The sequence below is a fragment of the Aspergillus stella-maris genome (genome assembly GCF_047715825.1).
Source record: "Aspergillus stella-maris strain CBS 113639 unplaced genomic scaffold BDV14scaffold_49, whole genome shotgun sequence".
Taxonomy (NCBI): Eukaryota; Fungi; Ascomycota; class Eurotiomycetes; order Eurotiales; family Aspergillaceae; genus Aspergillus; species Aspergillus stella-maris.
Genome location: NW_027396843.1, coordinates 1 through 26,223, shown reverse-complemented (window position 1 = coordinate 26,223; position 26,223 = coordinate 1). Strand labels below are relative to the sequence as shown.

At 51.1% G+C, this 26,223-nt stretch overlaps 11 protein-coding genes across 11 annotated transcripts; 7 read left to right on the top strand and 4 right to left on the bottom strand.

Moving 5' to 3' along the window:
• Positions 1–383: 383 nt before the first annotated feature.
• Positions 384–1,400, bottom strand: BDV14DRAFT_202602 (uncharacterized protein; the record flags this gene model as incomplete). Its single annotated transcript, XM_073774081.1, has 4 exons — positions 384–447; positions 498–714; positions 789–1,162; positions 1,219–1,400. The coding sequence occupies 4 exons, from the start codon at positions 1,398–1,400 to the stop codon at positions 384–386; spliced, it is 837 nt and encodes a 278-aa protein (XP_073625567.1).
• Positions 1,401–1,489: 89 nt separating this feature from the next.
• BDV14DRAFT_202601 (uncharacterized protein) lies at positions 1,490–1,969 on the top strand (the record flags this gene model as incomplete). The annotated part of the gene is made up of 1 exon (XM_073774080.1): positions 1,490–1,969. The coding sequence occupies one exon, from the start codon at positions 1,490–1,492 to the stop codon at positions 1,967–1,969; it is 480 nt and encodes a 159-aa protein (XP_073625566.1).
• Positions 1,970–2,635: 666 nt separating this feature from the next.
• Positions 2,636–4,089, top strand: BDV14DRAFT_210415 (NADP-dependent oxidoreductase domain-containing protein). Its single transcript, XM_073775889.1, has 3 exons — positions 2,636–3,089; positions 3,160–3,732; positions 3,798–4,089. Exons 1-3 carry the CDS (start codon positions 2,653–2,655, stop codon positions 3,835–3,837), a joined length of 1,050 nt encoding a protein of 349 aa, XP_073625565.1. The 5' UTR covers positions 2,636–2,652; the 3' UTR covers positions 3,838–4,089.
• A 374-nt stretch (positions 4,090–4,463) lies between these two features.
• Positions 4,464–5,040, top strand: BDV14DRAFT_202599 (uncharacterized protein; the record flags this gene model as incomplete). Its single annotated transcript, XM_073774079.1, has 3 exons — positions 4,464–4,555; positions 4,603–4,804; positions 4,861–5,040. The coding sequence occupies 3 exons, from the start codon at positions 4,464–4,466 to the stop codon at positions 5,038–5,040; spliced, it is 474 nt and encodes a 157-aa protein (XP_073625564.1).
• A 694-nt stretch (positions 5,041–5,734) lies between these two features.
• BDV14DRAFT_210412 (uncharacterized protein) lies at positions 5,735–8,446 on the bottom strand (the record flags this gene model as incomplete). The annotated part of the gene is made up of 3 exons (XM_073775888.1): positions 5,735–8,000; positions 8,031–8,202; positions 8,260–8,446. The coding sequence occupies 3 exons, from the start codon at positions 8,444–8,446 to the stop codon at positions 5,735–5,737; spliced, it is 2,625 nt and encodes an 874-aa protein (XP_073625563.1).
• Positions 8,447–11,832: 3,386 nt separating this feature from the next.
• BDV14DRAFT_202597 (uncharacterized protein) lies at positions 11,833–13,243 on the top strand (the record flags this gene model as incomplete). The annotated part of the gene is made up of 3 exons (XM_073774078.1): positions 11,833–11,995; positions 12,082–12,496; positions 12,553–13,243. The coding sequence occupies 3 exons, from the start codon at positions 11,833–11,835 to the stop codon at positions 13,241–13,243; spliced, it is 1,269 nt and encodes a 422-aa protein (XP_073625562.1).
• Positions 13,244–13,515: 272 nt separating this feature from the next.
• Positions 13,516–14,772, bottom strand: BDV14DRAFT_202596 (uncharacterized protein; the record flags this gene model as incomplete). Its single annotated transcript, XM_073774077.1, has 1 exon — positions 13,516–14,772. The coding sequence occupies one exon, from the start codon at positions 14,770–14,772 to the stop codon at positions 13,516–13,518; it is 1,257 nt and encodes a 418-aa protein (XP_073625561.1).
• Positions 14,773–15,725: 953 nt separating this feature from the next.
• On the top strand, positions 15,726–16,492 carry BDV14DRAFT_202595 (uncharacterized protein; the record flags this gene model as incomplete). Its single annotated transcript, XM_073774076.1, has 2 exons — positions 15,726–16,118; positions 16,190–16,492. 2 exons carry the CDS (start codon positions 15,726–15,728, stop codon positions 16,490–16,492), a joined length of 696 nt encoding a protein of 231 aa, XP_073625560.1.
• Positions 16,493–17,469: 977 nt separating this feature from the next.
• On the top strand, positions 17,470–19,153 carry BDV14DRAFT_202594 (flavin-binding monooxygenase-like-domain-containing protein; the record flags this gene model as incomplete). The annotated part of the gene is made up of 8 exons (XM_073774075.1): positions 17,470–17,638; positions 17,696–17,724; positions 17,775–17,805; positions 17,873–18,176; positions 18,233–18,359; positions 18,431–18,586; positions 18,658–19,065; positions 19,124–19,153. 8 exons carry the CDS (start codon positions 17,470–17,472, stop codon positions 19,151–19,153), a joined length of 1,254 nt encoding a protein of 417 aa, XP_073625559.1.
• Positions 19,154–19,696: 543 nt separating this feature from the next.
• Positions 19,697–21,818, top strand: BDV14DRAFT_99164 (uncharacterized protein). Its single transcript, XM_073777978.1, has one exon. The coding sequence runs from the start codon at positions 19,861–19,863 to the stop codon at positions 21,148–21,150; it is 1,290 nt and encodes a 429-aa protein (XP_073625558.1). The 5' UTR covers positions 19,697–19,860; the 3' UTR covers positions 21,151–21,818.
• A 1,456-nt stretch (positions 21,819–23,274) lies between these two features.
• BDV14DRAFT_177896 (uncharacterized protein) lies at positions 23,275–25,692 on the bottom strand. The gene has a single exon (XM_073769509.1). The coding sequence runs from the start codon at positions 25,438–25,440 to the stop codon at positions 23,947–23,949; it is 1,494 nt and encodes a 497-aa protein (XP_073625557.1). The 5' UTR covers positions 25,441–25,692; the 3' UTR covers positions 23,275–23,946.
• Positions 25,693–26,223: the final 531 nt, after the last annotated feature.

Genomic DNA, 26,223 nt, shown 5'->3' with positions numbered 1-26,223 from the left:
TTCCCTTTATGTATGGCTTCGCAGCCCAGTAATTGGCCTTCTGCTCCGGCACATTTGACCAAGGGACTTATGGTCTACCGATCTCATAGTCATAGCTGAATAGACGGGATAGACGCTAGATGTTGGCTTCAGACCACTGTCTCTCCAGGGTAGCCGTATCGCCGAGAACAATAAAGCGACAATGGCAACTTGCAGAAAGTCTGGGTAATAGGGAGGTACCAAAAAGAGCATCCCAATCCATTCTTGTCTAGTCCAAGATGTAAAACGAACTACTCCGTGATTTATTAACCATTCTAGTCTCATCCGCGCCACCACCTCACAATCATGGCGGGCATCCTCCTCGCATTACCATACCATATTCTCTACTTCTCCCAATTCCCAACTCAAGAGACCTTCCCAGCAGTTCCCTTATCCTCCGCCTTCTTATCCTCATGACTCGGCAACTTCCTGCACGGAACAACCAAAGCCAAAACAACAGATAGACAAGCCCCGCCAACGCAAAGGCAAAGACATCCTTAATGCCAACCATGTAAGCGCGTCGAATCAAAGCCAGTTCTTCACCCCCAAAGGCATTCTTCAGCTCGGACACGCCCAGGGATAAGGTCTGCGAAGAGCTGATCTGTGGTGCTGTGATTGAGAGAGTGCGCAGCATGTAGTTGTTGAAAATGGAGTTCCCGGCTGAGACGAAGTATGCGCCGCTTATGGATTGGCACACTAAGAGCATCACATAGTTAGTTAGCATCGATTTAATCACGGCAATCAACCTGAATCTGGCTGGACTGACTTACTGAACGCAACACCCATAAAAGCAGCCACACTCTCCGGACTCGCAAACCCCTGCAACGCCGTAACAGGAACCTGATTCCCCAACCCAATACCCAATCCAAAGGGAATCTGCGCACCAATCCACCAAGCCTTAGGCGTGCCAATGTTGATACAGTAAATTAGAGCGGCGCCCAGCACGGCGACCAGTCCACTGAACAGCTCAATGGGCTGTAGTAGACGGGTCTTGCCGACGAGAATACCGCTTATGATTGCGCCGAGGGTGTAGAAGGCCATGAAGGGGAGGCTGTGGACGCCGCTTGTTATAGCGGATGAGCCGTGGATGGATTGGAAGTAGATGGGGAGGTAGAAGAGGATTTGGAAGTTGGCTAGGTTGGCGCTGTAATTGTTTAGTAAGGGGGATGAACAGGCGGGGGAAATGGGAGGACGACTTACATCCACGCGTAGAGCAGATGAGACCAGAAAATGCGCGTCTTCAGCATCCGCAGCGGCATAATGGCATACTCACCCTGGAACCACTCGATGACCACAAACGCAATAGACAAAACCACCCACAGCGTCAAAGTAGCAATAACAGCGCCATCACTCCAAGCCTTTGCCAGCCTTCCCCACTCCATGGCTAGTAGGAAACAGATGACCGAGCTGAACGTCCCCGCAGATCGACGATTTCGATATCCTGGCCGCCCAAGCGCTCAGCGACCGAGCCATGATCGAGCAGGCACAGAAACACATGGAGGAGCTCGACCGGCTGAATGCTGACCTGCTTAGTGCGAAGAGCGCGCGCCTCTTGCGCCGCCTGCTTGAGATTGAGGCGAGGGCCGCTGAGGGGGACATGAAGGATCTCCATAGCGCCCAGGCCATCCGCGTGCAGAGTCCAGAGAATGAACCCGGACCCGAACCTGAAGGGTCTGACGACAAACACGTCTATATCCCATACTTTGGCGTCATTCAAGCGGCTGGCGAGATCGTCTCAGCCCCCGACGCAACACACCCTTCGGCGCTTACCGTCGTCCCACTGAGTACCCTCTCCGGGCCCTTCGCCGCTCAAGTCCTCTCCGAAGACCCCATGCAACTGTTTGAATATCCCGGCATGGCCAGCGAAGTATTCGAGGACAGCACATTCCAGGACATGGACCTGGCGTTCTTGGATAATTTGATGCGGGGCACCGGGGAGAGTATGGCGTAAGGGGTCGGGTGCCACCGAGTAGGCAATTTCGTGACAAATGAATAGGAATTTAGGACGCTTGTTGTCTCTATTCCAGCCGGAATATCAACGTAGGAATGGAATTGCTTGGGAAATTGAGCCAGAAGAGATACCTACTTGATTGCCGTTGTTCTTTGTAGACACCAGACACCTCTTGTGGTCTTATGGTTCTAAAAAAATAGTCTCATTGATATGCATTGGAAGGCTTTGATTGATCTGTATTACATGAATTTGATAGGGGGGAGGGGAGGGGGTTATGTGACGTGACCATAACTCACGAGTTCCCGCGCGTTATTGAATTTTATGTTGGATCTTAGGCCAGCAGACGCATAAGAACTATGGCGCAGAACGAGGAAAAGATGTCAGCAGAAGATAAGATGGGTATTTCAGAAAAGGACCCGTACAGGAGCGAGGTGACCTTGTTGATATGACTGAGGTTGGTAGATCGGGGATTTAGGGCTAGACATTGCCACGGTATCAGATCTAATGGAGTCCCCGCCACGGGGCGATCACTGTCGGGAACCAAGTCGGGTAAAAGCTCGCGAGATCTGACATAACAGTGGAGCTTGTGCATTAACGTATGCGTATCCATCCAGTATATTAGACTACCATCAGTACCTCGAACTTTCTCTTCAATCACCTCCTCAAGAAAGATATCCTTTAGAATGTCCCTCCCCACACGCCCCCTAGGCCTCAACGGCCACGCAATCCCAGCAATGGGCCTCGGCTTCGGCAGTCTAAGCGGCTTCTACGGCGCCCCCGGGACAATAGACGAAAGACTCGCCCTCCTCGACCATGCACACTGTTCCGGTCTTCGATTCTGGGACATGGCTGATGTGTACGGTGACAGTGAGAATCTAGTGCGTGAGTGGTGTCGACGGTCCGGTAAACGGGACGAGATTATCATTGCGACGAAATTTGGACTGCAGCGTCAACAAGATGGAAAACATACATTCCGCTCGGACCCGGAATATGTCAAGGAGGCTTGTGGGCAGTCGCTGGAAAGATTAGGTGTGGACTGTATTGATCTATACTACTGTCATCGCGTTGATGGAAAAACGCCGATTGAGTCGACGATTGGTGCTATGGTTGAGTTGAAGAAGTTTGTCTCATCCTCTCCAAATCTATGTCTAACAATCATATTCTATTGCTAACAATCTACCCTACACCAGACAAGGGAAAATCCGCCATCTGGGCCTCTCAGAAACATCCCCGTCAACCCTCCGCCGCGCACACGCGGTTCACCCTATCTCCGCGATACAGATGGAATATAGCCTCTTCACGCTTGACATTGAATCTGAGTCCGAGTCTGGTATTTTGTCTACGGCGCGTGAATTGGGCGTTACTGTTGTTGCATATTCACCTATCGGCCGTGGGATCCTGACTGGGGCATTCCGGTCAGCAGATGACATTCCGACGGGTGATTTGAGGGGTATGTATCCCAAGTACAGCAGGGAGAATTTCCCTGGGATAATGAGGGTTGTTAAAGGGTTGGAGAGCGTTGCTGCTAGACATTCTCGACGGGATGCAGGTGGTGAAGGTATGAATGTTACAGCTGCACAAGTCGCGCTTGCTTGGGTACTTGCGCAGGGAGGGGATATTGTTCCTATTCCTGGGACAAAGTCTGTAACGAGGATGAGTGAGAATGTTGTTGCTGCGAGGATTAAGTTGACTGGGGAGGAGGTTCAATGGCTAAGGGGTTTGGCGGAGGGGGCGGGGATCGGAGGGGCGAGGTATCCTGCTGCGTGAGTATATCTATCTTTTTTTGGTTGGTCTAGTATTTGGTCTGATTGATGTTGATTTGGTATAGGGTTATGGCTACGTTGTGCTTGGATACGCCGCCTCTTTGAATTAGGGTACTTAGGGGTGTGATATCAGCGATGTTTCGCCACCGTCGAGGTTGGGATAACTGCAACTCGCGGCAGGCGAGGACGTTGGCTGACCACCTCGAGGTTGGCGAGAATGTTGGATGACCAACTCAAGGTTGGCGAGGATGTTGACCAAGGTCACCGACCTCGGCGAGAGTGCAGATCCTCTCCCTCGATATGGTAGATAAATAGCAGTAGATAGCCCGTCTCACCTAAGGGGGACGGACAGGCGGCAGTCGAGGCCTCCGGCCTGCGACCTCGTCGCCAGCGGGCCAATTCTGGCCCGCGGAACAATGCAATCGACTTCGTTACTATGAGTGTTATCACAGGGGAAATAGAACGGTTAAAGAGACGCTGGTCAATTCGTGTCTCCTGGCCTTCCATGTTCGGACAGTTACGTCATATCTAGATATAGCACTGGCTCAAGCCTTCTAATGCATTGGAAAGACCTTGGGCAGTGCTTCGGGCTCTAGAAAAAGAAATGATGTGTGGTTATCAGCTTTTTGTAGGCAAATCTGGGTTGGTAGGCAGACACGTGCGGAGTATCAACTCCTACCCTTTCCCCTCGACATCATTGTCATGTAATCACCTATCAATCCCTCTCCATAATGCTGTCTCCCCAAATATTCCAGCTCTCGGTAGCAACAGGCTTCAACAAGCTTAATCCAACCCAAAAACTCTACGCCCATCACTTAGCCAGGTAAGTTCCCCCCCTCCACAGCTAAACCCCCTATTAACCACAAACAGAGCAGCATGGAGCGGTACACGAATTATCCTCCGACAGGTATCCCCCGAGGCAAACCCCATCTTCGACTTCCTCATGGCCCTCTACACCTCGTGTTATGGCGACTGGGACGAGCTTGGTAGTCGAGCTGGTCTGGAGGCCAGCGATCTCCAGCTTTTTCTGGAATATGCGGCGACATTTTTATCAAACATTGGAAATTACTATGTGAGGAACTTTCGTCATTCAGATTTTTTGGTATTCACAGGCTGATAGAGATAAAGGGCTCCGGCGACCAAAAGTTCATTCCCGCCATTGCCGAACAGAAGCTGGAAAAGCTCGCAGCGTGCGCTTCATCAGTTGCAGCGGCGCTCTGGACGCAGATTGCCAAGCCCAACGTATCCAAATTTTATTGGGTCTTTCATATTATTGCTCCAGGTAGTGGCTACATGCACCAAATGTAACCCTATAACATGTAAACGCTGCTACGCAATAGCCCCCTCCCCCAGCGACTGTGCAAAAAAAGAGACGGCAACGCTACGGGTTGTCCAAGTTGACAAAGAGATACAATTGAACCATGAATCTAACAGGCGTTTGTATCTGCACGCATTTGACTTCTTTCCCGCAAGACTCATATCCGACGAAGTTGTGGTATCCGACAGTAGCAGTCTTGAAAGGGATCCATGGTTCTGGTGCAACCTTGAAGGCCTTCGAGCATGGTCGCTCATTCCACGTCCCCATTCCAGCACAGAACCAGAACCGAGACAATGTACATTCTAGCAATGCCAGGCTGACGTGGGCGAAGGAACCGTTGCAGCTCTTGGGTACATGGGTATGCCCGTTCTATTGGCCTCGGAGCAAATTCTGTATGGAGATGATATAGTCAATGTTCGGTCCAGTTAATATAGAAGATTGAATAAGAGAAGATGAAAAATAAGATTAGATATAGAAATAAGAGGTATAGAAGGGCAAAAGGGTATATACAAGACCAAGACAAAAAAGCAACGCAAAGCCAAAAAAAAAAAAAAAAAAAAAAAAAAAAAAAAAAGAAAAAAAAAAAAAAAAAAAAAAAAAAAAAAGGTCTATACAGGAAATAAAACAGAACCCTCACAGCCAGACATCAATCCAAGAGCCAACCCGTCCCGTCTTGTATCCCCCTCACGACCGAGAGATCGTGGACAAAGCAGGCGAAATCCCCGGCGTCCCCGACCTAGACTGCTGCCGATAAAACCTAAACGACTGCGCCACCGAGTCAACAGGCGAAATGGGCAAACTGGCACTACTCGCATTCCTCAGATGCGGGTCCGCAATGCTCGGTGCATAACTGCGACTGTCCTTTTGAGGCCAGGTCGACAGGCAAGCGCGCGGGATGAGCCCGCGCTTCTCGGTGTCGGTGACTGTGCAGAGGGCCCAGCCGTCGTCGAAGGCTTGGTCTAGGCGGACGAGCATGCCTTCGGTGACTTCGAGTTGGCCTGTGCTGCGGGGGCGGAAGGGCATATCGATGCGGTAGACTGTTATGGTTGAGGGTTTGAAGGAGGTTACTTCAACTTGGGGGGGTTGGTAGACGGGGGTGGGTTGAGTTAGTGGTGATGTTGTAGTGGGCGAGGGTGAGCGGGATTGAGACCGCGATTGTGGTTGTTGTGGTTGAGCTTGTCCTTGAGGTTGCGGCTCTGGCTGTGGTTGAGGTTGTGGTTGTGGTTTAGATTCTGGTTGGGGCTCTGGCTGTTGAGGCTGTTGAGGCTGCTCAGCCTGTGCAGCCTGTTCAGCCTGCTCGTCTTCCGAGATACGGCCGGCCAGTGCATCAACGCTGATGTTCGCTGCTGGGTTCTTCATTGCCACTGTTCCACACGATACACTGCGGACCCTGAAGAGCTCTTCGCCGATTATCTCGCATGGAAGCGGGAAGCGCGTTTCCTGCTCCTGATTCTCCTCGCTGGCTTTCACTAGGCTGTGAATACTGGTCATTGTGCTCCAGGATGACATCTGATTGTTGGCCGTGGCAACAGATTGTGTTTGAGGTTGGGGCTTCTTCACTGGCTCAGCCTCAGCCTCTGCCTTCTCTTGAGATTGTGGCTGATGTTGCGCCTGGCATTGGCAAACACACTGGTGCTGAAGCTGAGCCGGTGGTGGAGGCTGAATGGGTGTCTGAGGCTGAACCTGCGTTTGGAATTGAGGCAACTCAGACTGCGACGGCGACTGAGACCGTCCCAAAGAGGTCTGCGACCTGTTGAGCTTCTGCGTAAGATTCCGAACGGTCAATGACCCGCTGGCATGCACCTTTGTCAAGACCCTCGGCAAACGACGCGTCGGCTCCGGCGGCGGCGGAATGTGCAGAAATTCCTCCGAGAAGCCGTATTCGTGCGCTTGGAGACTGCGTCGTTGAGCAGGACTGAGCTTGTCCTTCTTCATTCCTCGGACTTTGTCCGCGGCGTAGCTGGCTGTCGCCGTAACAGGAGCCACGACGTGCCCTGCTACTCTCTGGGCGCGGGCCTTGAGCGTCGGTTTCCGTAGTGCCGGGTGCATGTCGCCTGTGAACAGCACAGGGGGAGGGAGCTGGGTAATGGTGGAGTTGACGGTACTTGTGCTTTCGTTGGCGGCAGCAGGACCATTGGTGATGGAGCGGCGGTTTTCGTTGTGGATTGTAGTGTTGGCCTCGTTTGGAATGGACTCGGCGCTGTTGTTGGTGGAGCCCTTGAAGGCTTCGGAAATTCCGACTAGAGTCAAGCTGGATTTTGTGTAGAGGTTGGACGCGATGCTGTACATTCGGTTGTGTTTGTCAAGCGGTGGGAGGTTCTTCTCCTTGCGCATTTGTTCTTGTAGGGCTCGCTTCTTGCGGTGTAGACGGTAGAAAATCAGGCCGAGCAGGAGCAGGACGAGAGCCATGACACCAATGGCAATTCCGGCTTCGGATCCGGGTGAGAGCCTGCGGGATTCAGAGGTGGAATCCGGGAGGGCCGAGGGTTCATGGACAGGATGATCAGAAGACGTGGAAGACGGCGAGGCTGTGGCAAAGGTAGTGGTACTCGAGGTCTCCGTCGAGGCGTCCGTGGGAGACTGCCACTGTTGGCTGGGCTGCCATTGTCCGTTGCTCTTCTGGCTCCATTGTCCAGAATTGGTCGAGTCTTGGTTGAGTGCATTTGTGTTTCCTTGTGTATTCGATTGACTTTGACCGGTGGTTGTCTGCCCGTTGTTGTCGCCATGCCACATCCCATCATCGTAGCCGCCTGAGGAGGGCTGTTGCGTTGTACCTTGAGAGCCGGAGCTGAGTGCATTTGCGTTGGTGTTCGAGTGACTATTCTGTGCAGCAGGCTGCTGCGCATTCGCTTGGCCCTGAGTGGTTTCGCCTTGTGCCCATGTTTGACCCTGGGCATTGGCTTCACCCTGAGTGTTCCCCTGGCTTTGCCCATTCGTTTGGGCCTCTGTACTTCCGCTTGTAGAGGTGTCATCGGAAGACGCTCCGCTGTTCAACGATTGTCCGGAAGAGGTGTCTTGCCATGTGCCTTGAGCTTGGACTTCCGACGGGGCCTGGTTCGCAGTTGCCTCCTGCGCAGTTGAGCCGGCCTCGCCGTGAAGCTTACTCGCAGATGTCGCAGACTGTGACCCGGTAGTATCTGCAGCAGTGCTTTCTGTGCCTGCGGTACCTGCAGTTCCTGCAGTTCCTGCAGCTCCTGTAGCACCGGCACCTGAAGAGCCAGCAGCAGCGGTGCCTGCAGTAGAGGAATCAGAAGTCCCCGCACTACCTGTAGTGTCTGCAGCACCATCGGTAGCCCCAACACCACGGTACATCCCATCATCATAAGCCTTGCCAGAACCCTGCGAAGCTTGGGAGCCCTGAGCTCCCCAATTAGACCCGGCAGCCGCTGAAGCCATGGCGCAAGTGGATGTCAAAGTGGCGTGAAAGTGTCGTCAGAGAACAAGGCTGAAACGAAGTGAATTCGACGCGGGAGTCATTGTTATACCACGCCACTACAATGTTTTGTTTATGTTCTCTGTTTGGATGCCCCTCTTAGAATGTGCTTATTGGTTGAGCGGGGACAAGCTAGCCCCTGTGGTGAGTATAGAATGCGGGCTCATTTCGCTTATGGCGCAACTTGTGTCTGCGGGGTCCAATGGGGCTTCTTGGATCCTGTTTGCTGTGATTGTTTCGGTAGGTTGTTTGTGGTGATGGCGCATTCTTGTGGTGTTTACTGGTGGCATTCCACGGGTGTGTCAAAACAACCACATAACGGCTAGCTACTTTTGGAGCGCATTCTTGAGTCGGCTTTCTATGAGGTAGGTATCTACATTCTGAGAGAATAATACCATCACGAATGAGGTGATGATCGCTAAGACTTGGGTGTACGTAGGAGGGGAGGTTGCAGTGGGAACATTCGTACCTACGATGCAACGTTCGCTTGCCTGGTAAACAAAATACGGCCATTCAAGGAGAACTAGACTTGGGTGGTCTATATTTCCCCTCAATCAAGGGTCCTTGTAAGTACCAAGAGACAAGAAGGGCGATGTGTCCCCGTGGGCGTGGTTCAATATGATGCTGGTGGATGACACGCAACTAGGCAGTAAAGTAACCACTTGAGCCCTCCAGCTTCATCCCAAGATGCATCACCAAGAAATATTCTAAAAGCTTAAATAATTGCTTGCCGACACCAATTACGTAGCTTGAACGCCACAAAACCAAGAATAAGTCCGACTCAACATAGTAGGACGCCTACGGCACCAACTCTCGTCCGGCGCGACAAACACCCTAACTTGTTTTCACGTTTAGATACTATTTAAAATATTGCAATATGTAATTTGTCGTACAGGTGTTTTTACTTCGACTCTTATCCATTTCTCCTGAGGGTCGTATAACCGAAAGACGGTTCATTAGTTGTCTATAGTTTTCTAGGCCATAAATATATAATCCAACATCTACCCGGGTCATCCACTACAACATCGCCTGAGCACACAAAAATACCGCACCAGTCTTGCTATAACATCCACTATAGGTATATCCTATTGATCTCTCGTCACAGCTATTATCTACAAGCCTTCGTGGACCATACCAATATCCGAAGCTGTGGGCTGTAGTCGGGATGGGGGCGTGCACGGAACATTGTGTGAGTGAACGTATGTAGTCACGTGAATGCTGTAGTAGAGTCGAACGGCTTCCATTCGCTGTAAGTCACGTCCCACGACTGAATAAAGCTCCACATCTATCGACCACGGCCAAATCCCAATCATCCAGGCCGCGGCAGCACGACATGTGGACTACGGAACTAGGTGTAGGTACCAACTTATGATATTTTTCTGATCGTGCAGCTATATATGCAAAACCACAACTCCTTCCTAATGAGCATCTCGGTCTAGCCTACGTATATGACGCAGAACTTCTCACTGACCCAACCCCAGCATTGAGACGCGCAGCGTTGGTTTGAATACCCTACGAGCCGATCGCTGCACGTCAACTCTGACACCCTGCATCTCCTGCAAGATCATGCAATCCGGATGGGAGCTTGGACCATGAAGCTCTCTCGGCCGATGCACGGTGTAAACAAAATAAGCCTGAGAATGCTGAGCCCCTTTGTTGCGACGGGCTTGGAATGCGTCTTCTGTTTATGGACATCCCGGTCCCCGCCTGGGCGGGTGGTACTAGGATAGGCGGAGTAAGTGGACGGAACATATGATGTTGGATTCGGAGTGTTTTTATACGTGACTCTGTAGGAAGTGTAGGAGTTGAGTGAGCTTGTCAGGAAAGTAGGGAAGGGAGACTCCGTTCTTGCATTAAGTCTACATGTGTAGCTCTAGGTGCAAAGCAAGGGATGGATTGGTTTCAGTCAATTACTTGGTAGCATATGAACATATATTTATACTGATATTAATACAAACGACTCTATTATACCTACTACGCGTCTCCTATTACAACCTACACCAATCGCCGCGTAAATCTCTCACGATCATGTACTAAGTCCTGAGACATGTCCAGGGAGCTCAAGCAGATAATACAGCAGGATTTGGCTCAGAGAACAAAAAGTTAGATGCAAAAAACATACAACAGCTGGGATTCGCATGTGGTCACCCACCATACTACTAACCAGCCGGCGTGTGGCTTAAGTACGGCTGAGCGGACGGGAAGCCCTGTTCTCCACACCCTGTGGTCGTATGTATTTGAAAGGCAGAAGCTTTAAATTATCAAGCACGCAAAAAGAGAAAAAGAAGAGGCCTTTCTGCGAGCGTACTATAAGCGTAGGGCTGAGATTACTATTATGCCCGAATCGACAGTAGCCGGCATGTCTAGCTGAATAATAAACGCCTACATATGCCGAACGCTGTCATTCAGCACAGTCGTGTCAATGGCAGTTGCTCCACGCCTTGGAAACTGTTTATATAGTTCATTAGCCTCCAAGCGAGAATCGACTAGCCATAGGGGACATGCCCCAGCAGACTTCACTTGCTGCGACAGCGCCTGAGCGCACACTCACTGCCACACTGCGCCCGCCAGCAGCTAGAGCGATCCACCAAAACAGCCCCTGTCCGGGAAAAGCAAAAGGTCCGTTCAGCCCCAGTGGGGAACAGGCGGAGCGAGGCTCAATTAAAGACATACACCAAGACTCACAAGCGGCGAAGTTGAGCAATGAGCCCCACTCTCTTGATCGAGAATGTCTTGGGGACACGGAGAAAGTTGAGGTTGAGGTGGCTTGTCTACATATATGGATCTACCAAACCACGAGCCGAACCAGGGGTTCGACAAAAAGAAATAACATCGAACTACCACCCTCGCTCATCTTCCCTGAACGACCAGCATAATGTCGACTCCCTCTGGATACGCCATTGAGTCGTGCCTCGCCTGTCGGAGTAAGAAGAGAAAATGCGACAAGAGGCTGCCTGCTTGCTCGCGCTGCACGCAGTATGTATACAGGGCGTAGACCATAGTCAGTACGGGGGAACCAATAGCTAAGAAGAAAAAAAAAAGGGGGTGGGCCAGCAGTGCTTGTACGGCAGTTGGAGTTATGGAGTATACGGCCGTGTCGCTTGAATCCCTAGGCTTAAGATGCAGAAAATAAGGTACGTGGCCGTTACAAAGAACAAGTTTTTTTAAGCTTATGGTATCCAGCAGTTTGCAAGCTAGTCTAGTCTTGGAGACTTCGTTAAAACAAATTTGGAAGGCCTGTTCTATTTGCTAGAAACAGAAAAAGTCCTGCAACAAGTTATATCCCTGTTGCAGGTAATGTAAGAGGTATAAGCCCAGCACCAGAAGAACTAAAGGACTAGTAATAACCATGAGTAGAGTTAAGGCCAAATGCACATATAACGGGCTGGACAGGGTCCGCCTTCTAAAGTCCCATTACTACTTTACTTTCAAGCAGGCCTTTCATGCACTAGAGTACAAGCCCGACTACCCTGTTAAAACCCAGCCCTACTTTCAAGAGCTTATTAAATTCTGTAAGCTACCTTTCTGGCCACAAGCATCCACTTATAGCTTCAAGCTAGTGGGTAAGGAAGACCTATTGTCTAACCCACGCCCCCAGTCCAATATTACATCGCGCTCCAATACCTAGAGGTAGGTAGAGACAGCGTCGCATTAAACTACCAGACCTCCTGGCTCGGGTTTGCAGCCTCAGACCCATGCCTCTTCCACGCCACACTGTACCTCGCTTCCGCGCAGCTGGAGTGGTTCCGCAACAGCCTGACTCCCACTGGTGGCTCTATCACCATCCACCATCACATGCAAGCCATCCAGCTTCTGAATCCACGAATCGCATCAGGCGCGGTCCCCAACGACAACACAATTGCTGTTGTTGTGCTTCTCGCTTTGAGCTGGTGCTACAAGCGGAATGAAGCGGCTGCAGAAGCACATAGGAAGGGGTTGCTCCGCATGGTTGAGATCAGGGGCGGGCTGGAGACCTTGGGGTTCAATGGGTCCCTCGCGCAGATGATTCAGATGTAAGTGCATCAGAATGGCTATCTTGAAGAGGTATATAGTGTTGACGCAACGCCAGGAACATTGTGCTCCCAGCGACCGTCTTCGACCGACTGGAGGTGTTCTCTGCTCTGGAGTGCAGGTGGGACACGCGGTCCCCGCCCTTCGGGCTGCCGCGGTTAGCACTGGACAGACTCCGGAATCGTCCTGGCAGAAGGAGCAGCCCTGTAGTCCGCAGCCACCTGATCGGCATGCTCGAGCGCGTGCACGAATTACTCCTCGCGGTGGAGGGCCTGGACGACATCAACACGGCCCCGGAACATGCCTTGCGCAATCTCCGGCATGAACTGGACGACCGCTGGACGCCGCCTATCGTCGACCCGGCGGATATCACACGAAGCGAGAGGGCGATGCTGCAGGCGTGTGCCGGGGCAGTGCTCATCCTGCAGTACCTTCTCGACACACGCGTACCATTCGATGAACACGAGCTGGCCAGACTTCGACGACAGCTGAAGGCTGATATGGAGCAGACGGGTCAGCCGATGTGGGTGCGGTACACGGCGGAAGCGAACCTGTGGGTGATGAACATTGGCATGGCGGTGTCGGATGCTGTGGATGGACGGCGGTCGTTCTTGCTTGACAAGCAGTGTACTATCATGTCTATTAGAGCGACGGATACGGCTCTGCATGAGAAGTTTTGGTGCTGCTATAGGTGGTTTCGGGGTTTGGTTCAGGGGCGCATTGCGGGTGGGGATTGCGGACTGTATTGATGTTGAATATTAGAGAATAGAGTTGATTAATGCGTGTCTTCCATACATTCAAGTTCCAGCGGGAAACACAAATAAGATCTTGGATGCATCGTGCTCCCATACATTTGCCGAGGGTAAAGTTGACTTTTCCAACGGGCTGGTAGAGTGGGCTCTGGTGTGTCCCACAGGAAGGGCCCGAGTCGGGAATCGTCCGCTAGCGCGAAACCCTCGATGTATAGAGCCCCGGCTGAAGGCATTGCTTCCATGCAAAATATTATCTAATATGCAACTACTTACAGATTAATCTCTAGCTCGCTAATTAACGCCTCTTTCCACTCATCAACAAACAAATCCACAAATTCCGCCGGATAAAATGCCTCATTATAGTTGCACCCCAGCAGCATCGTCCCATCTCGCGTCCACAAATACATCTGTAACAGCCGATTCATAATCTGCACCCCCAGCCACCAATCTTCAACCTCAAACACCCCCGCTGGCCCGGTATACCCTGTCTGCAAGTATCTATCAATGACTCCCAATGAGCTCAGTTCCGGACGCGCAGCACCCGGCATGCTAATTGCGTCCTCAAACGGCATCGCGAGGATATCGCCAATCTTGCGATGCAAATCCACCATGTGCCCAAACAGCGGCTGCAAATCCTCGCTATAGAATTCTGAGAGATGGGCTGCGACTGAGTCGAAGTCAGGATATTGGACGAAATCGATGCTGCACGGTTTGCCCGTGTGGCCCAGCATCGCACAGCTGGCGACTGAGTTCCAGGGTTCTGGGAGCCGATCGCGGACGTCGAACGGGTTGAAGCCCATCAAGCGCCCACTGGTTGGAACGTGCTTGCGCGTTGCCATAATCAGAGCTGCGTGGACCGTTGTCGTTACGCTCTGGCCGCGGGCCTTGTTGACCGAAACCGGTGTTGAGCCCGTGAAGAGTACGTTGAGGACTGCATCCGAGGCCGGTCCCATTTCGGGGATTATCTCGGTTGCTAGCCCTGCGATTTGGTCGAATGGCGGAGGCAGCCGTGAGATCTCTGTTCCGTCGAAGTCTCCAGCCACGGAGCCGGCGGAAAGCATTGTTAGGTACTCACGTTGAAGTAGGATCATTCCCCTGGCGTCCGTACGCCAGTGTGGTGCACGGAAAAGCAGCTCCTTTGAGTGTGGGAGGTAGCGAAGCATCCATACTTCTGTTGATTCAAGGTCTGACTCTAACTGCTCCGCCGATCTCGGCTCGTTGAATGGATGGATGATCAAGGTGCTCTGAAACCAGGCCTCAATAGCTTCAGTGGACGGTACGCTGTATTGGATGAGGGTCCCGGGTTTATTGGCGACGGCTGCCACATGGGGATGCTTGTAACGTAGAGCTAGCCATGTGCGCTCAAGATCAGATGTGGACAGCAAGGTGTTGAGTTGGACTGCACTTGCAACCAGCCAGTGCTGCTTTCCCAGGTGTGCGGTAGTCGCCCCGGCACCGCGATAGAGGCGCTCGCTCGTGTCGAAGGGGCGTTGGTATAGCCCAGGTGTGATCTCTTGCCATGCCATGCTGCAATAGAAAAGGGATAAAAGATGAAACAGAAGAGGTGTAGTGAATAGTCGTAGGATGTTATTAACAAGGGAAACTTCGAAGTGGCAGTGCTCTATTTATATCCATCCTGCCAGCCACGGACTACTCCATGCTCCATCACGTTCGGCTGAGAGGCACACACAATTCACATGTCTGATATACTGACTCCCATAACAGAAGCATCTAGTAGTGGTTTCTCCGCTGCTGTCGGACTCCACCTTCCCGTTTAGCATCATAATTGATAACCGACCTCTGGAAACCCGCTGGCAGTAACGGTGTTTACTGCAGCTGTTGGCCTGTTGGCAGCGATGGAACTACTGGTCGAGGCTGACATCGGGTCCCGTCCGCTAGCGCCGATTATACAACGACCAGCAGTATTATAATAGCTTAACTACCCAACATTGCTCCATATACACGGCCTGAGAAGTGGATTCCTGTACGAATGTCTCACATGCAAAAAGCGACGCAGTGCTATAAAGCAACCGAGACTCTACGATTTCTATCTTGCTTTGGTTTCAGTAAGCATCACCCGTTGTCGTCACACAGTATGCATTTCCTTGCACACGCCATATTTGCGCTGTGCGCATTCTCAATCTGGGTTAGTTGCATGCATTGATTGAGCAAGCGTTGTCGCTAATAGATGTGGTCACTAATATGATAGTTCACTACATTATGTCTCCATCGAATCTTCCTCCACCCCCTCCGAAAACACCCCGGGCCGTTGCTCGCCAGCTTGACAGACTGGTACGCAGCGTACTATACATGAACCGGCGACATCCACCTCAAACTACGCGAGTGGCATGAGACCTACGGTACGAAGTTGCAAAACTTTATTAAGCGTAAACGCACGATGTGGGCTGTCTAACGCTCGAGTACAGGCACCATCGTCCGGTTCGGCCCCAACTCAGTCTCCATAAACACCTACACCGCAATGTCGGAGATATACTCCGCGCGGGCCAACGTCGTCAAGGCAGACGTGTATTCCGTCATGAGCGCCAGCAGTCATATCCCGAGTACAATCAGCTGTATCGGCAAAAAGCAGCATGCGGCAAAGCGCAAGATCCTGGCACGGCTGTTCACTGAGAACGCGCTGAAAGGTGTGGAGGATCGCGTGCTGTCGCATATTCAGACCTTTTGCGCCTCACTGAGCGCGCGCAATCAGGTGGGCTGGGGTCCTGCAAGGGATATTGCAGCCTCGTCTGATTACTTGACCCTTGACATTATCAGTGACCTCTGCTATGGAAAGGCCTTTGGGTTGCTGCGGGGAGAGACACATCGGTATATTCCCAAGATAATCAGCTGTGTGAGCCGTCGGAATGCGATTGTAAGTCGGTATATCCCATGCGCCTGGTCAATTTCTCTCGTCGACAACACAGTGAATACTCACGGAAATAGTGCTTCGTGCAGCCGATGATTGCCAAATACAAACTCGATCGCATCTTCCTCTCCATAATTTCCACGCAAATCCGCCAATTCGGCTCCTGGAACAAAGAGCAAGCCGATGACAGAAAGACCGCAAGCAACATCCACAGCTCGACCGATTCCTTCGCGCACTTATCAGCATCGCAAGCCGGCAAAGGCCAATCGAACTTAACACCCAAGGAGACCTACCTGGGTGGAGCTTTTACAGCTCGTCATCGCAGGCGCAGACACGACCGCCGTGGCAATCAGCGCAACTCTCTTCCACCTCCTCCATAACCCTCCCGTCCTGCTCAAGGCCACAGAAGAAATCCTCAAGACATTCCAAGATCCCAATACCATCCGGCCGGGCAGATACTTACAATCCTGCATATTCCTACAAGCCTGCATAAATGAGTCCCTCCGTCTATCACCGCCAGTTACCGGGCTAGCACCGCGCAAAGTGCTCCCTGGTGGCATCGACGTTGACGGTATACATTTTCCCGGGGGTACCTTTGTCGGATCGCCAATTCACACACTGCATCGGAACGCGGCATACTTCCCACAGCCCGATTTGTTTGTTCCAAACCAGTGGCTATGTTCGAGAGACGGGATGGATAGTTCAAGGGCACCCTTCTGCCCGTTTAGTATTGGTCCGCGTCCTGTGTTGCGAAGAGACTGGCGCTGGATGAGATTAGCGTTACCGTGGCAAGGACACTGTATTTGTATGAGGTGCGGCGTGATAAGGCGTGCAGTGGGAAAACCGAGTACGAGCTCAAGGGGTGGATGACTTCCGGGCGTCAGGGACCATATGTTTGTTTTAGGTCGAGGGAGCAATCGAGGGACTTTCGAGTCGGTGCGATGCAAATTTGATGTTGCATCTAGAAGGGGGATAGAGAATAGAATCTATACAGACTAGAAGGTTGTGATATAACATAGGCACCTTGTGCATGGCCCAGGACGTTTCCTCCACCGGTGAAGAACGCCGTTCGACTCAGTAGGTACCATTACACCAGCTCAGCTACTGATGCGATCTACTACCGAGAAGTCCCAACGTGCACAAATCAAGACCCTCCCGAGTCCAGCCCCATCGGCCCAGCTCGCGACTCAGCCGTGCCCCACCTCTCGAAAAGAGAACTAAAATATCTTGCACGCTAGCAGACGATTTCCGACCCCTGCCATTGGCTGTGCTGGTTGACAGGTTGTGGTGGGTACAAAACCAGTGCGTGTCCCAGCTGCAGCTGAATGCAAGGGGATCAGAGCAAAGGTCCGACATCATGCTGAAAAACCCAACAGTCGCGGTGATTGGGCTGGGGGCTTCCGGCCTCGTGACAATGAAGAACCTCGCGGAAGAAGGCTTCGATGTCACAGGCTTTGAGCGCAGCGATTCGATCGGAGGGGTCTGGGGGTATGAGGATACACCCACCAAAACAACGGTGTTGAAGAGTAGGTATCCTGGGCCATTTCCCTGGTTCAAACCTCATACTGATGACGGGGCTATAGGTACATATGCGAATGGATCAAAGTACAAGGTACCACCCGAATGCCGACCAGATGACATTATATCTAAGAATTGGAAAAGACATGCTTTACGGATTTTCCACACCAGCCTGGTACGTCGCAGTTGCTTAGACCCTGTTCGGTGAAGTTGAGATTTAAACTAATCCTCTGTCTGTGCAGAAACACCGGTCTATCCCCACGCGAGTCAAATGCACCAATATCTCCTCGACTATGCGTCACATTTCGAGTTAAATGACTCGATACAGACACGTGTTGATGTCAAAGAAATAGAGCGTGATCAAGAAAATGGCTGTTGGAAGCTACACTTACGTATTACCAAGTCCAAAGCTAGTAAACCTTTCACCAGACAATTCGATCGAGTCGTGATTGCCTCCGGAATAAATCACCTTCCTAACGTTGTTCCTGCAATCAAGGGAATTGAGAAATTCGCTGGAAACGTCATACACTCTCAGCAGTTCAAGGAGTAAGTAGCACCCCCGGTCACTCTCTGTATATATCAAACCTAACCCACGTTCATAGCCCGAACGAGTTTGCAGGAAATCATGTCCTTGTCGTCGGCTTGAACAACTCCGCTGGAGACACAGCCACAAGCCTCTTGGGGGTTGCATCCAGGATTCATATCAGCCACCGGAAAGGAACAATCTTCGTATGCCACACCGGAGCTCAATGTTAAGAGTTCCGTTCTATGGCCAATGCTAACTAAACCTTCACCACCAGCTCAAACGATGGAACGCCAAAAGACCTACCGACCACGATATCTCGTGGGTCCGACTTCAAGTCATGCAAGAATACATGGATTACGTACCCAGACTCTACAACTGGTCTGTTATCCAGCTGCAAAACAAACTGCACCCGAAGGGACTACGACTGCTAGTAGGTTATAAATAGTAGAAAGTATAAGTATTATATACCTATTTATATATAGTATTCGATGACACGGTTAGCGGGGCGCTGGAAACGGCGCTCATTGCACCGTCCGTCTGCCGCCCGCCACCGCCTGCCGCGGACGGGCATCGCACTGCCCCTTGTGGTATAGCGCTGACCGCTTCGGGGATCGCGTCACCCGCTCGCCGCTTTTACGGCCTTCGCCTGCCGCCTCAACCCGTCCGCTGCACGTATATAAGCCCGGCCTCTCTCCCTCGAAACAACCACGCACTTTCTCTTCTGTTTTCCCTCTCCCGTCCTGCCTCGCCTGTGCACTGCCCCTTTCCCAAGATGCCGCTTTACCCGGCATTTGCTTTTTCCAGCATAGCGCCGTCCAACCACCCCTCTTCGCCCCCTTTGCTACGGCATCGCCGACAGGTCATCTGGACGATGGAGAAATTGAGGCATTAATTATCATCACTTTATTGGTTTGTGAGCTTTCAGCTCTGTCTCTGATTCTGTGCCGCTGCTGATCATCATAACCAGGAAGCCGTGGGCGCATCATCCGCCATCTGATGGGCGACTGGAGTTTCTGGCTGACGCCTACGGCCATGCCATCTATCTGGGCTTTTCCACGAGGCCCCTGGGTCCTCATTCATCCCTCTATTGTCTTTGATCATTGATCTCATCTTCTGCTTCTTTGATCGGACTCCTAATGATCCATATGAGAAGGGTCAACTCTGGGTTATCCAACAACAAGGTCTGGCTGCAGCGTGTCAGCTGCGCCGGGGTGAACCCGGTTGCGCCCTTCTCCTCCACTGCTACCTTCGAACCCCACCAGGGTTGCTTTATTTACGTCTATTACCCTACTTACCAGCCAATGGCAAAATTGCCGCACCCTTTCATTTCAGCATGTTTGACGAGCGAGGCTTCGAGCTGGAGCGTCCAGTCATGATTTGCGGAGGACACCAGGTCTCCGCCATCAGGCCGCTCGTGGTCCGAGATAGAGACGTCAGTGGAGCCGGTTGAGGTACTGACGGCGAGAAGAGCGTCTTGGTGCTTCTGCCAATAAGAGGCATGGGATGCTAGACGGCCAAGAGACGGAGAGCAAGTATAAAGAGGGTGATCAAGACCGCAAAGGTTGCATCTTAGTCTGTTTCTCACAGCGCCTGCACTCTCCCCTCCAACTCCCCTTCCAACTCCTACCCTAAATCCTCTTCCCTCCCTCTCCCTAATCGCCCGTCTGCCATAATATACCCTGAAAGATCCTTATTCCCCACAATATGCTGCCAACATATCATATGAACAACTTCAAGCCGTGGGCTCCCCCGAACCGGAGACCGTCTGCGCAATACAAATCATCCAACTCATGCTCTACAAAAACCCAGAACCTTCCTTGGAACACCTTGACACCTCCCAAGCATGACCTGCCCGCGCGGCCACCGGTCGAAGTTTGTGTGTCTACCAGCGCGGGCATCCGGCCGAATCCATCAAGCTCCCAGTGCCAACCACGGGACACAACTGCACCAGAACCGCATACATATCCAGTGACCCCGCAACAGGATAAAAATCCAAATGATTGGGTGCCTCGCCTCAAAGATGTGGATATTACTTCCCGCTGTGAGCTTCAAGACAGCACTGGTACCCCTCCCAAGCCGCCGTCCCTAATTCAGGGAGATTCTGGGGAGGCTACTCTATCATCCCCAAGTGTATCTGGCTCGGACGATAGTTTGGAAGAGTTCTTCAGGCTTCCAGATGCACAGGATGACACTCCTATTGATCCGGAAATCCTTGCTCACTACGGGTCTTGGGAGAATGTGAACCTCCAGCCATCAGTCCCAGAGGTTGCCGACAGCATCATTGGTCCCGGGACGATTTGTTTATATCCTGACCCTCCACCCGTTCTTTACAGCCAATTCACCGGCCACTGTCAAGATTCCAGCAGAAGGGCTAGTGATCAAAATGGCAGTACTCAGACAAGTGACCACCCTCTCATCCATGACGGTCAACAATTGCGCCCCTCTCAACAAGGCACCAGTCTCGACGCATCCTACACGAATGATGCTCATGGGAACCACCGCGTCTGCGAAGAACCTAAAAGCCTTAAGCGGAAGAGGCAACAACCAGACAAGCAAACTCGCAAGCGGCCTCGAGCTTGCACTGCATCGCTATCCAAGGATGATTCTTTTACTGCCATCCGTTCTCACTTTGTGTCATTACCACTTAACGACCGGCTGCAATTCCTTTCATGGCTTTTCGAAGGTGCTCTACAGCATTGCATGTCTGATCTTTCACCAACAGTATGTAAGAAGGGAGATGCGCGAGCAACTAGTTGCTCGATTCCCCAGGATACGACTCAACAAAGTTCGATCATTCGGAAGGAGCCCCGAAGAAGCTCGAGGAGGGGCATGACATGGTCCACGGAAGAGGGAAACCTTCTGCTGAAGCTGAGGAAAGTTGAGAAGCGGTCTTGGGCAGAAGTCACGAGGCTATTCTCGGAGAAATATCCAGGGAGAACACGAGGCGCGATCCAGGTGTACTGGAGTACAACCCTGAGCAAGAAAGGAGACTAACCCTGGGTAATAACATATCCTTGTCTCCATCCCAAAACGCTTAGATGTTTACATAAAACCAGAAAACCATTAAATATCATTGCTTATGCTTTTGCTTATGCTTTCGTATGGAAAAAGATCATATTATTCTAGGGGGGTCTAGTAGACTTAAAGCACATAACTCCATAGAAGACGCTACATGTTCCAGTTTATTACTACCTCTCCATTTTTTTAGGGTAAGGGAGATAACGTTTTACAAAGCCCGCCGATGACAGACATTGACCTACTTCTTGAAATCAAGGTCACGCTTTTATAGTACATCCAGTGTAACTAGAAGCTCGGAGCGAAGCAAGATGTCGGCAAAGCAGAATATTATAAGGTTGGCCGTGTTGGTGGTAAGGTACGCGTAGGCGAACAGCATGAGTCTTAATTCCATTGTCTTGTTTTCTTGACTCGCCGTGGTGATGGCGGCTTCTTCTGGCTCTCTTGCTCCTGCCTGGCCATGAGAACCCTATCTATCGTTCCTTGGATGCCACGGCTCGTGTGCTGCTAAACCTGGCTCTGAACTACACTGGCTTGCAGACCGCGGAATAAAGTCTTGCGGGGACAAACAGCAGCAATCCTAATATAAGTTCAAGATACAGGACTTAAGGAAATAGTGGAAGAATAAAAGAAAAGATTTGGTTGAGCTAGCACTGTATGTTCTATTTAGGTATGCAGAGCTCAGGGCTATGCTTAGGCTTGGCTATTAAGGGCTTGGTAATTAACTAGAGACTAAGCAGGGTTTCCTTAGTGCTAATTTTAGTCGCTCCTTGATTGCTCCCGGATTGTCTCTAAAATGTTCCTGGATGGTTCCTGGATGGTTCCCGGATGGTTCCCGGATGGTTCCCGGATGGTTCCCGGATTGCTCCCTGACACTTACCAAGAGTTCATGGGGTGCATGACTGAGCACTTACCTGAGTACTTACACACACGATCTGGAGCCGCTCCCTAAGCAAAAAGCAGTAGCGAGGTTCCAGGCTAAAAATGGGCTGGTAGACTGTTGACATCCAGCACGTACCCCGATCCCAAAAATAACTTCAACACCAGACCTGCCTCAGGCTTACCTGGGAACAGTTTTTTCTAGGTGCTCTTTCTTTCCTGGTTCCTTTTTTTCCTTCCTGGCTGTGTTTGGCTCCATCATACCCTACACGAGAACCACGAGAACCAAATAATCCTGTTGCGGAAGGTTCTTATCTTTATAGAAAACTTCTTGATCCTACCTTTGTTTTGGATCTTAGCTCTTAATGGCAGATGCCCATCTGTAATATTATTGTCGTGTTATATATGACTTATGAATAGCTTCAACCTTTCCATTTTAGGCAACAGCACGCGAGCGCTTGGCATGGTAATTGTCCGAGGCTACTAACCACATGCCTGCTTCCTATGTTGTAGATAGCTTTGTCTTCCTTAATTTCACTTGGCAAGCCTCTTGATGCGACTGGATGTGAGCGTTTATCCCTTTTGACTATTAGAGGACGCGCCCAAAAAAAGTCACCGTTGCCCTCTGTGACCCCAACAACAACATGGCAGGGAGCTGTGCTGCTGCTTTTATTGGCTGACGTGGCCCTCTGGCTCTCTATACTCACCACCTGCTTCAGATCCACAATGAAATTTAGTGGGAATACATGTCCCTTGTGCTCTTGTCTACTTAGGTAAGTGGTTTGCTAGTGACACTTCACAAAATGCGGCCGTGCACAAGAATGGCATCCCTGTTCTAGCTACCATGAAAGAATTTAGGTACGCGACTTTGGACTTCATCAAGCGTCATGTGGGAAGATAGCAACCCAGAATTATGGCCACTGTAGTGCGCCTTCTGATTCAGCATCCCGGCATCCGGTGCTAAATAGTACGACCAAGCATCCGTTGAAACAAATTTCCTGGACAGATGGTGGTTGGTCAAAGGAAGTATTGACTTCTCAAAAGGCATAGACTGCGGGAAACTGTGGAGGGTCACCTTGCCTTAATTGGATTGGAACACGTTGATGGAGCACGTCTTGGCGCGCCTGAAGTTGACAGTGCAGAACTTGTAGAGGGACCCTTGTCTAAATTTAATTAAGTAAACAGTAAAAAATACTAATTCCTGAAGTAGGGATTAACCCTTGGCTAGTTATGATTATCTTTTCGCTATATTTAGTCCTAGGAATCCTTGTCCTAGGAATGGGTATGTCCTGGGTCTTTAGTGTTCCTGGAATAAGGTAACTCAGGAGCCAAGCGTATCTGGGAATCCTTTTCCTAGGACCAGCCATGTCCTGGGATAACTACATGATATTAGAAGAAAATCTATATTATTCTGGTAGTGGGCTAGAACATTATTCTAGAGTTCTCCCTAATACATAAAACTTATGTGGTACTTGAATTAGCTGGGACGCACGCGGCAAGGCACACGACCGGTGGGGTCTGAAAACGTCTGGGGAGGCCTGCCTGGGGTTGCGAGTCGAGGACAGACTTTGGCTTATGGTATGAACACCTAGAAGGCCAGGGGGGTGGGAGTAAAGACCCAGGGTGGTAGACCCGGACACTGATAACCCAAGTGGTAGACCCAGGTACTTATAACCCGAGTGGTAGGACTGCAAGTGCAGGTCTCGGGATGTAGCACCAGGCACATTAGACCCTGCACCCCAGACCAACATTGTCGTGGGCTTGCGGTCGTACGACCATCACAGACCGAGGCCCGTCAACTGGCGCCCACGACAGACGCAAGATCAATTTGGTCGTTGATCTACGTTTTTGTGGCCCTATTGGTCTATTGGTCACCCATAATACAAAGTGTCATTCTCAATGGCTTTGCCCAACATTTTCCATTAGTTGCTCTACCGACTTGAGTAGATACCGCGTTACCACCAGGTCCCTTCCGAAACTCATGAGGATCGTGAGACTGCCATCATCAATCACCGCCTGAACGCACTCATCAACAGCGAGTTTCCGTAGTTGCCAATTATAGAAGCGTGCGTTACGGTCATGGTCACGCGCATATTGGTCGGCGATCATCTGCGCCTCAAGCGGACTATCAGATTTGACGGTTTTTGTATCCGTTATCCTCCATTCTCCTTTCTCCCAAACACGGAATGTCACTGTTACCTTCCGTGCTGGTGACGCATTGCTAGCGGTGTTGGTACTGAGATTACCGATCGGAGCTGAGCCTTCGAGTCCATAGCCTGGCTGCTGTTGGTTCTCCGTGTCTGTAGGGGTTGGGTTTGTCGCCGCTATTTGACCAAAACTAAGCTGTGTAACGACCTTCTGCGCGCGGTCTTTGACGTTTGGTGCCCTACGCGGAGAAGATAGGCCCATCTGCGATGTCTCGGGTGAACTACCTCCATTGGTTTGCTTCTGGTCTGCGTCTCTTAGCTTCTCGACTGCCCTCCTTCCCCATGGTTTCAAGTGTCCCTGTTGTTCATCTTTCTTAGATACCTCCAGGAACTTCCTTTTTCTTGACGAAACGACAGTTCTGGGCTCCTCACTCTCCGAGATATCTTCCACTACCGAAGCTCCGCTCTCAGATAGATGCGACTCATCGAATAGTGACTCCTCCGAAATCTGTCTTTCAACCGCCTGTGTCTGGGCTTGTTCCGGATTCAGTGCGTCCGCTGCGTTCCTTTCAGTTTGTCCGTGGAAAGGCCCCAACCCAGTAGTGCCTGCAACCTCAGCGGTGGAACCAGAAGGTTCCTCGGCCAAAGACACGTGGCCAGCATTATCATGAACCCTCTCTCCTGTCCCATCAGCAATTGCTGCGTCCCGAGCCCCTAATTGGTTGATGTCTTGATATGTCCCCCGGCCTTTCATTCGTGATTTCCAGAGACCCTCTGGTTTAGACTGTGGGGGATTGTCTGCCGAGTTTTCTATACCTTGAGAGGCATCGCCAGAGCCATCCTTTTTCATTTCCCGTATAGCATCAGCAACCGCCGCATCCCGAGTTATTGCCCTGATCGTATCTTGGTGTGTTGGTCGCTCCATCATTCGCGATTTACGAAGACCCACTGGTTTAGACTTTGGTCGAATAGATCGTCCATGGCTACGGCGAGATTGCGTTGCAGTTTTATCAACCGGCTGGCTATCCAGCGCACGCCACCGTGCAATCAGTTTTGGTAAATCAACTGGTAGTTTAGTTACTGGCCGCGAGACATCATTGCCTTCAATAGTACCCTGTGATAAAGGAATGGTTTTATCCTTGCCTTGCAGTTGAGCAAGGGTGTCAGCGCGCTCTTGAATAACTCGTTGCTGGATCTCTGTATGTTGACTAGCGGTACCTGACCCTGCATTCTCTTGGAGCATTCTGTGAAGAAGTCCTTCAATCTCTTTCGCGGCGGCTTCATTGTTGTGGACTGCCGGTTCCACTTCTATTGTTTCCGGGTTTTCGGCTGGTGATGGCACAGTAGTCAATGTTTCACCTACTTGACTTCCATGCCTTTGTCCTTTCCTCTCCAGTTGCTCCTGTTGTTCTTGCTCAGCTCGCTGTGCCGCTTCAGCTTCACGCTGAGCCCGTTCATATTCAGCTTGCTGTTTGAGTTGCTCCTGTTGCTCCTGTTGTTGTTGTTGTTCAGGTTGCGCTGCGTTCCTTTCAGTTTGTCCGTGGAAAGACCCTGACCCTAAAGTGCCTGCAATCTCAGCGGTGGTGCCAGAAGGTTCCTCGGCCGAAGACACGTGGTCAGTCTCATCATGAACCCTCTTCCCTGTCTTATTAGCAATTGCTGCGTCCCGAGCCATCCGGGCTCTTATTAGTGAATTCCAAAGACCCTTTGGTTTAGACTGTCGCTGAGTTCGTTTCATAGGGCTTTTGTGAGACTGTAATCCGCCGCCACTATTCAACTGGCTGTTCCGTCCACGCCATCTTCGGTTGATATCTTGATGTACTGGTCGCTCCTTCTTCCATAACTTACGCGAGCCCGCTGGTTTAGACCCTAGTCCTTTCCTCTTCAGTTGCTCCTGTCGTTCTATTTCAGCTTGCTGTTTTAGTTTCTCCTGTTGTTGTTGTTGTTGTTGTTGTTGTTGTTGTTGTTGTTGTTGTTGTTGTTGTTGTTGTTGTTGTTGTTGTTGTTGTTGTTGTTGTTGTTGTTG

Excerpts from the sequence above, each read along its gene's own strand:
- BDV14DRAFT_210415 (XM_073775889.1), top strand. The coding sequence starts at position 2,653 with ATGTCCCTCCCCACACGCCCCCTAGGCCTCAACGGCCACGCAATCCCA. Across the intron at positions 3,090-3,159 it reads GCTATGGTTGAGTTGAAGAA|ACAAGGGAAAATCCGCCATC; the intron begins GTTTGTCTCATC and ends ACCCTACACCAG. Across the intron at positions 3,733-3,797 it reads GGGGCGAGGTATCCTGCTGC|GGTTATGGCTACGTTGTGCT; the intron begins GTGAGTATATCT and ends GATTTGGTATAG.
- BDV14DRAFT_99164 (XM_073777978.1), top strand. The coding sequence starts at position 19,861 with ATGCTGCCAACATATCATATGAACAACTTCAAGCCGTGGGCTCCCCCG.
- BDV14DRAFT_177896 (XM_073769509.1), bottom strand. The coding sequence starts at position 25,440 with ATGCTCCAAGAGAATGCAGGGTCAGGTACCGCTAGTCAACATACAGAG.